Source organism: Myripristis murdjan, chromosome 9, assembly GCF_902150065.1.
Source record: "Myripristis murdjan chromosome 9, fMyrMur1.1, whole genome shotgun sequence".
In the NCBI taxonomy this organism is placed as follows: domain Eukaryota; kingdom Metazoa; phylum Chordata; class Actinopteri; order Holocentriformes; family Holocentridae; genus Myripristis; species Myripristis murdjan.
The window spans coordinates 3,953,526-3,962,507 of NC_043988.1; the positions used below are offsets into that span (position 1 = coordinate 3,953,526).

Here is an 8,982-nt window from a genome sequence, read left to right on the forward strand (position 1 = left end):
CTTTACAGCCCTCAACTTCAAGACACATTTACAATGAACACATCAGTCATTTGAAATCACTAACGCTGACTTGTTCCTACTGGACTGGCTCTAACCAAGCACTGTGTGCTATTTATTTTACATGCAAGGTCAATTAAGTCCAGGCCAATAGGATTAAAAAGTGGTCTAATCTCTGGAACAATCTGCAGCACCTGGGATGTACTACTAGTTGTAACATTTTACTTATACTAAACAAAAGGCGTTTCAAGGTAGCAATATAAACGTGCATATTTACTATGATCATGTGCAAGAAGTGTACAGGGTTGACTTAACAGTATAGTTAATAAAACTAAACTGGTCAACATTTTCTGATGTTTACATGATATTGTTAAAATTGGTTTGAGAGCTCTAAATAAGATTGTCTCAGAATTCCATTATAAAAGGTTAAACTGTTTAACTGCCATTAACATGCACTCACTTTGACACTTCAATATTGAATCACTACAAATGTGGAGAGACTTTTACACTTAACACTCACTCCTTATCTTACATATGCTGGCCTTGCAAATTACTTATGCGCCCTCTAGTGGCGAGAGTTGAGGCCCAAGGCAAAGTAAAACACACCACACATCCACATCCACTGCACCACTAGGCAGACAGTGAGGCCAAATGGTTAGCCATCTTTATTATGAAACAATATTGGGACCAGATCATATAGCTGTTACACGTGGGTTTTTGGCCGCTCCAGTCCCTTTCCATGTCCTGACACATCCCTGGACAGCCAGCCCTCTCCCAGCTGCCTTCAAGGTGCTTGGTTCAAGGACCACCTCTGGGAGCTTCTCTTCTTTCCAGCTGACTGGATCCTTCTCCAGCTCCCCCCCACCCCAACAGTTAGGTCCCTTTCAGCAGAGCAGCTGACTGGTCTATACTGGTCTGTGTGGTAAAGGGTTCTGTTAAACGTGTTTGTGTGCTACAGGGAAATACATCAGGGTGCCCAATTGTCTGTGAAGCAGCATGCGTGGTAGGCTTAAATCAATAAGAAATAGGGAGGGTCTTCCCACTTTTGCCAGGTTTATGTGCCAAGTGCCAATTGAAATAATTTAAAGTTTAGAAAGCAAAAGGGGTTAAAATAAAGAGGAAATCCTAATTCCTACTTCTCATGCAAACCTGCCTATTAACGCTATGGACTGAAACAAGGTCGAACTGAACTCCATTACAAAAACCTCACAAAGTTTGTCTCAGAACACTCAGGGACAGTGCCGTAGAATTTGGCACAAGAAACTTAAGTCTAGTAGATTTGGGCCCCTCGTTTTCTACTCTGGAGCATTGGGGAATATTCAATATCACCTAATCACAGAACATTATTTAACATTTTAGACGATGTGATGAAGAACAGTGGGTGTCATATATAGGCTGTATTAGGCTGCCGTTCTGTGGTTGTTTCTGCTCAGTGGGTTACAAACTGTGGGGAAGGAGACGTGAGAGGGCTTGTTCCACAGAATACAGTGCAAGTCCAGAAGCAGAGAGGTCAGCACACACCTCCAGGTCTTAGCTACATCTTCTGTTCATTTTTAGTTTGCTCAAAGACATTTTCTTTTTACCATCGAGCATTGATGATGGGGCAAAAAAAAAAAAAAAAACAAAAAGAAAAAAAAAAAACCCAAACCACGTTTTCCTGCTCAGCAAAAATAAAATCTTTCAGAAAAATTAGGTCTATATGAAAGGCCTACCACTCAATAATTGTGTATAGAGAGGAAAAGCAAACAGAAGATTAATACATTACTTGAGTATTTCCATCTCTTAACTCTTAGTTCTCCATCTGAACACGATGTTCCCTTAACTCTTTATTCCTTTTCCATGTTTTTTTCTTTTTTTTTAAATTTAAGAAAAGAGTAGAAAGTTAGTAATGGCCAGGGGCTCTGTGGCCAAGAGGAGGAGGAGGAGGAAGAGGAGGAAGCTGTCTGTTCCACAGAGACTCCTGGATGGGGAGGGAGGCTGAGGCTGCCACTGCCTGGCTTTCAGCTGGGCTGCTCCTGGGCTGCTGGGAGGACCAGTGTGGGGGGGAGGGGGAGCATTAACAGGGCGGGGTAAGATGGGGCGGGTAGGTAGAGCAAGAAGGCAGGAGGAAGATCGATATTTGGTTGGGAGGTGAGATAGAAGAGAGGATGAGAAAGAGAGAGGGAGGGGCTACACACTCGTCAGGTGCTCAGTCCATTGGCCGCTTTTCACCGTGTTTCTTTGTAAACTCCTCAGCATTCTTAAAGAATTTTTTACGGTCCTTTGAGTATTCTTCTGCTAGGTCTGCCCTCAGGGGATGCTCTGGCTGGGGGTCATTCACCAGCGCAATGAGGGCCTGAATTACTGCAAGAAACAACACGCACACAACAAAACAAAGGTAAAGACTAAGCAACTCTGGAAACCAGCAGCCACTGCAACAAAACTCTCAAGGGACCTACAGTTTTCATCAAGCCACAGCCTTGTTAGAACATTTTTAATGCTACCGGGAACTGAATTTGAGACCAATTCAGGAAAGTAAAACAGACACTTTTTGAATCAACATGATGAAAGTTGTCAAATTACGAAAAGGAACACCAGGAAAATCCTGAGGCCCTGCTGTGTTTGATAGTTGTGGTCCGTACTGATCATGACAACAGAGCAGGACAGGCACATGGTTACTGTCAATTAACATGACAAATCCTGTGTAAGACACTCAGCTGGTCACATTACCAGGGAACAATGTGAGACAGGTAATTGACCATTTCAGTGGAATTAATCAAGCAACAGCCATTTGGAAGGTATGACAAACATCCACATTCCATGAATACAAAGGATGGAGGCTAAAAAAAAAATGTGGACACACCAGCAAAGCGCAGTTATTGCTTTTCAGGAGACACTCACTGAGGTCAAGCAGAGTAAAGATGTGCCCAAGATTACAATATAGCAACTCATTTATACCACACTGAACCGCTGGCTGGCAACTCAACAGGAAATGCTGAAATTCAACAGCAGTGTTGAGGTTTACTATCAATAGACACTGAGCAATGTGAGCCTTAAAATGCCAAGTGCAAGTGTAGCATCGGCCACAGAGCCAAGATGTCTACAAAGGCACTCTTGTCACACTTAACACACCCACCTTGGTCAGTTTTGGTGGCAGGCTTCCAGTTCTCTGCACTGATAACGGGCAGACACACCTGCCCCTTCTCATCGATGTTGGGGTGATAGATCTTTGTCTTGAATGTGATCTTGGGAGGTTTGAAGGGGTACTCGGCGGGGAAAATGATTTCGATCCTGAACGCACCCTTATCATAAGGGGGGTTGTCCTGTAATGAACGGAGGGGGTTAATTAACAGAAGAACCGATGGGCATGTAGAAGGTCACAGAGCGCTGAAGCACAAGTGGACAACTTACAGGAACAATGAGCCCTTGCCATGTCAATATGTTTGTTTCGTCAACTTGAATGTTTCTGAAGTTTTTCATTCCAGACTTGCGAATCTCTTCAAGTTCCTGAGAGAGAAAAAATAATGACAAAGTGGATGTCAGAAGTGGCAGGTGATCTCAGGCAGGTGACTGGTCAGTGGTAAAACAAAACAAAACAAAACAAGCTGCTTTACAATTCTATCATTATACAAATACAAAATGGAATTTTTATTGTATGTATTCTTATTAGATGAATTATATATTAGGGCTGAATGATATAGCCTATTGTTATATTGTTCTTTAGATATGGACATGTGTGATTAATATCTCAAAAGGTAGCGATATGAACAATATTAAATTCAGGGTTAGGTTTAGCCTGAGACACTGATTGATCTGTTCTGATCAATAAACCATTTTGTAAAGTAACTGCATTTTCTACATCCATGTAGTGTTATGCTGTTTTGTTTTTTTTTTTTTGTTTTTTTTTAAAATGATGCTTAATTACAACTGTTGTTACACTTCAAATTTCAAATACATGTGAACCCATAGTCATATCGTATAACGTATCACTTGAGATATTTGGCATAAATATCAAGGTATGAAATTTTGGCCATATCGTGCAGCCCTAAGATATATTATTTAAAATGTTTTCCATAAGGCTGAACCAAGCCTGACAGTCCCTGCCGTCCAGTGTCCAGCACCAGGCACTGCCACATGGAAATTGCATTATAAATTATACATTATCATTATACATCTGTTCTATATATACATATTCTATTCTATAGATATTTTGCAGATGTATTTCAAACTGTCTATGCAACGATTTGAAAGTGAAAGACTCAGATACTCTATAAAAAATATTTTATTTTTATTACTCTTCCAAGGTATACAATTTTTCTCTGATATTCTTTGTACTGAAGCACTTGATTGATTTTGTTACTCGTGTTTGATTTTTCTAAAGATTTATGTTTCTCTCCTCTACTGTTGAGAGGTATTTTGTGCTGTCTACTATTGTTCCTGAGCAGGGTTTGGACAACCTGCTGCTGTAAATTTCCCTATTTGGAATCAATGAAGTACATCTACCTATCTGTCTTTCTATCTGCCTGTCTGTGTATATTTGTACTCTCGGGTCGGTATGGTGAGTGAAGAGGGAAGTCCCAGACTTGCCACGGAATAATCAACTACTCATTCTTCCGCCTAACTGCCCTTAGTTTCGCTTTTCATCAAAGCTAACATGAAGCGCAACGGCAGTAAAGTCGCAATATAGCCAATTAGCAGCCGACGTAGCCATCTCATTTACTTATCAGGTCATCTTAGTAAGACAAGGGAACATCTACAGGTTTAACAGACAGGAAAATGCCTTTATTCCACCCGTTAACGGCAAAAAGCTAACGTAAAACCCGCACGACCGTGTTAGCTATTTGTACAAACGTATCGTAAAACGCAACTGGCGCAGCACTTGACGTGTAAAAATCATTTGTGGCTCGGAGCTGCGAGTTAATGGTAGTTAGCTGCTGCTTGGCATGTTAACTTCATCCCCACCCATTCCCAAAATGACGATGTCCAGTCCGAAAGCAGCTAGTTTAGTTGACGCTTGGCTAGCTAGCTGTAATGCAGCTAACGTTAGTCGGTTAGCTAGTTAGCTGCTTTTGCTAAGTGTCTAAAGCCGAGGAAATGAAACTGGCAAAGTTGACGGGCTGGCGGCGAGCGAGCTGCTAACTAACTCCGTCGCCCGTCGAGCCTGATGTCGTTGGCTCAGCTGCTTGAACGCTGCTGTCGGCTAGCTAACGAAACATGACTTCCTTGATCGCCTTCACAAGCCTGACTCGAGAGTCTCTCTGGCCTAATTTGCCGGTGCTTCGCTGCCAAATATTTGGTTAGCTCGGCGGCTAGTAAGGAGTGACTTCTCGCTTTTATCGGGATTACTATCAAACACACGGACAACGAAGGTGTCTGTAGGCGATATCGCCCCTCTTCTATGAGTTTAACTGAAGCGCGAGTGAGTCTCCGAGCCGCCCTTTCGCCTTCTCGTGTAAATAGAGATGTAAAAATAAGAAGATCGGGAGATTTACCTTGTGCAGCCTCCTGCTCGCCGCCATCTTGAAACTACTGTGTGTTCCCAGAATACACAGCGCGGCGACTAGCTTACCTTCTCGTGCTACCAGGCAGCCCAGGTTCAACAAGCACGCGTTTAAATCAACACATATTAACTATACTGCTTTATATATTTATGTGTTTAAACATATAGGCTTGTCAATATGGGTGTGAATACATAAGTTTAAGTATAGACGTTAAAACTCAGGTTTAAAGTGCAGATGAGTTCAAACAGTTTGAACACAGCCTGTTCTAAGTTTAATACACAAGACACAGTACAGGTGTTAGAAACCACGTTTGCAGGCTTAAAGTTAACCCTACCATTACCTTCAAATTTAGTAGCATTTTTTCAACTGGGGTCAGTTTGACACCAGAAATTTAAACCCCAGAAAATTATTTTAATGAGAATTGTTATTCAAGTTTATATGTCTGGGACTTTATGTGTGTTGCTGTCTACCTGAATAACCCCAACCCTGTTAAAGTTCCTGTGGGAATCATGTCGCTCCCAAATGTTATATGTATATTTACTACAGGTATGGTTGTGTTTTGGTCATGTTAGGGCTCTAAAGCAGAGGGAAGGTCTCTGAAGATTATAAATGTCTCCTGCGATGAACCAGTGACCTGTCCAGGGTGTTTCCTCTGCCCTCCACCCAGTGCGTGCTGGGTTAGACTCCAGCTCTCCCCGTGACCCTTACCAGGATGAGCGATTTGGAAAAAGAATTAATGAATGTATGAATTTTATGTCTAACCACTCGTCCTGAAAAGTTATGAAATATGAAGCCAACAAAGTTAATCATGTATTTAGGATTAGGGATAAAAAATAATAGGAGGGTTCAAGACAATTAGATAACCTACAAAACCTTTGGATGTGAAGAGGCTGCTGGTCCCAGGCAGTATGTCACTCAAATTCAGCCCCTCTCCATTTTCATTCCCTAGGTGCTCTTTTGGTAGTCTGAATTTCTCAAGGTCTTCTCTGATGTTATGAAGAAAGCTGTCCTTACAGCTAGTTAAGTGAAGCAGGCCTAGCCGGTTTGTTTGGCAATCATGTCAGAAGCACACTCATGCAAGAATTCCTGCTGCTGTTCCATCAGGCCAAAAACTGGAAATCAGCCAGTGAGTGATAATGATTTGTTTGATTATATGTTGTTGTGGAATTGATCAGCACCACACTGGCTGTCTTTGGGAACCAACAATAAAGCAATATAATATTTTGAAAGGATTCCCTACATGTATGAATGGGTATATTATTAGTAGGAGTAATAGTTCAGCAATATTTGTGGTATGATCATGGGTTTCCATGGAAAGTTAGTGTGCCATGACAATGAAAGTGCTGTTTCAGAGGCTTTTCCATCCTGAGGTATAAAATTCATGAAACAAAGAAGACTTGGAATTTTTGGGAATATTTTGGCATGTAAACCGTTGATGTTTAAATAAATTAAAAATAAATAAATAAATAAATGAATAAAATAACAATCCTTCATATCCTATAGCCATATGATACCCTCTCCACAGCCTAGTCCTCAGCTATGATGGTTAATTTATTTTAAAAGTAATTAGTTACTTAAAGTTTGTGTAGGTAACTTTTTCCTTAACAATTTTGACAAAATCACCATTATCCACAGAGGATCCAATCCAAACTAAATGCACTGAGGAATCAAATAACTTCAGGGCGAATCAAGCATCCAGTCACCTCAAAGAAGCATGTGATTTCAATCTGATCATGTCTTGTGCACATACTCTTACACTGCTGCCATGCACACACACAAGCATGCAGGAGGGTGTGAGTGACTTGGACAAGGTACTGAATCTCTGGAGGGGTGGTTGAGCTGGTTGAGTTAAATTTTTTCATAAAAGCCAATCCACTCCAAAAAGATACCTACACAAGCTTCAGTTTGGTACATTGCATTGGTATGCAGTTGCAACATGCATCTGCCTATGCACTAGGACACATCATCTGTGATGTAACCTGGGGTCTTTCAACATCACTCTCACGCAGGCTACTTGTGTCATAGCACATGACGAAACATTTCTCCCTTTAATCTAAGTAGAGTGGGTGGAATAAACATTTGAAGTCAAACAGCTGAAGCAGCACCCACCTGAGATTTGGTACCTCCTCCAAGACAAACTTCTGTCTTGGTGGACAATAAGGTGTCATTGAACTGATCTACAGTCATCCAGAGGTCTTCTCAGCTGCGGTGGTTCTGATGACTTTCCTCTTACATTCACCTGTGATGTCCAGAAGACTGTGGGCCTTGCAGAGAGACTGTGCTGTGAAGCCTCTACAGCATGCCTCTATGGACATGCACTATGCATGCCATGTCGATCTGTACCACTCTTCCAACAAATCTGTGTACTTGGCTTGCTGTCTCTCACTGGTTTCCTTCATGCACTCCTCCCTGGGAACTGTGAGCTCTGGGAAGGCCCCCTGCTTGACTGTCTGAGAAAACAGCACAATTTATCGTCTTAAGGTGGTTTCCATGATCGTTTCTGGGAATTGGAACTGCTTCCCCAGGCCCACCTTCATCTGCCAGACAGGTGCTTTTCCAAAGAGCCACACTGCTGGTTTTGGCTACTGCTTGTTTTTTACTACTGCTTGTTACTGCTGGTTGATGATTTTGGCAGTTTTCTTCAGTATCTGGTGGCATTGCCAGCAGTACCAGCGACCTTCACTCAGAGCTTTTGGGCAACTGCTTAGGATGTGCTCATGCTTTGCTCTTCTGAGGCATAAAAGACATGGTGGTGTGCCCCAGTGGAAAAGGTTGGATAGGCTGGGTAGGATGTCATAGACGGACTGGATCATGAATTTGATGAAGAAAGGCTCAGCTTGCCCAAGCCCAGACCAAGAAACCTTGGATGCCATCACCTTTTCCCACCCTGGCCCAATCAGCACACTGCAATGTAGCTTTAACTTTGCCTGGTCCCCTACATCCTACACCTTCCACTTCCTGCCAGTCCTCACCTCAGTGCCTACCTGGGTCACATTTTGAGGTCAGTGTCTTGCACAAGTAACCATAAACCCCTTAGGCAAATTGCTCATGGGGAGCTTTAATGGTAATGTTCGTTTTTACAGTAATTTTGGAGATTGTGTACCCACTGAGTATTATGCTGTAGTAATATGGTTTGCTTTGTCAAGGGTTTTCTCAGTCATTAAGAGAGTTGTTCTGTTTTTTAAAGTATGGACGCTCATGACAGACAAAATGGTTGATCCAATTACCTGGATTCTAGAGCCCATGAACCACAATGTAATTCAATAAGATCTGGGCACATCTCTGTCAGAGATGATGAACCAAAGTCATTGCTTGTCCCACCTATGGTCCAAGACCATTGGCTATTTTTTTAATTAATTTATTTATTTTTTCACCAATGCAGTAACATTTCTTGAGAACAGAAGAAATCAACAAATTTAGTGTTGCTGTCGGTAACATCACAAATCTTCACAGCTGCTGCCATGCTTGTTTACTTCTCTTAAGTGAAGGTATCGGCAGAGAATTT

At 41.9% G+C, this 8,982-nt stretch overlaps 1 protein-coding gene across 1 annotated transcript; it reads right to left on the reverse strand.

Moving 5' to 3' along the window:
- Positions 1–615: 615 nt before the first annotated feature.
- Positions 616–5,582, reverse strand: ube2l3b (ubiquitin-conjugating enzyme E2L 3b). Its single transcript, XM_030060409.1, has 4 exons — positions 5,469–5,582; positions 3,388–3,483; positions 3,113–3,299; positions 616–2,340 (listed from the first exon to the last, which is right to left on the reverse strand). The coding sequence occupies exons 1-4, from the start codon at positions 5,493–5,495 to the stop codon at positions 2,186–2,188; spliced, it is 465 nt and encodes a 154-aa protein (XP_029916269.1). The 5' UTR covers positions 5,496–5,582; the 3' UTR covers positions 616–2,185.
- Positions 5,583–8,982: the final 3,400 nt, after the last annotated feature.

Bases quoted from the DNA above. Each gene is read 5' to 3' on its own strand.
- ube2l3b (XM_030060409.1), bottom strand. From the start codon at position 5,495: ATGGCGGCGAGCAGGAGGCTGCACAAG. The intron at 3,484-5,468 runs GTAAATCTCCCG...TTTCTCTCTCAG, and splicing joins CGAGCAGGAGGCTGCACAAG to GAACTTGAAGAGATTCGCAA. The intron at 3,300-3,387 runs GTAAGTTGTCCA...CGTTCATTACAG, and splicing joins GGCAAGGGCTCATTGTTCCT to GACAACCCCCCTTATGATAA.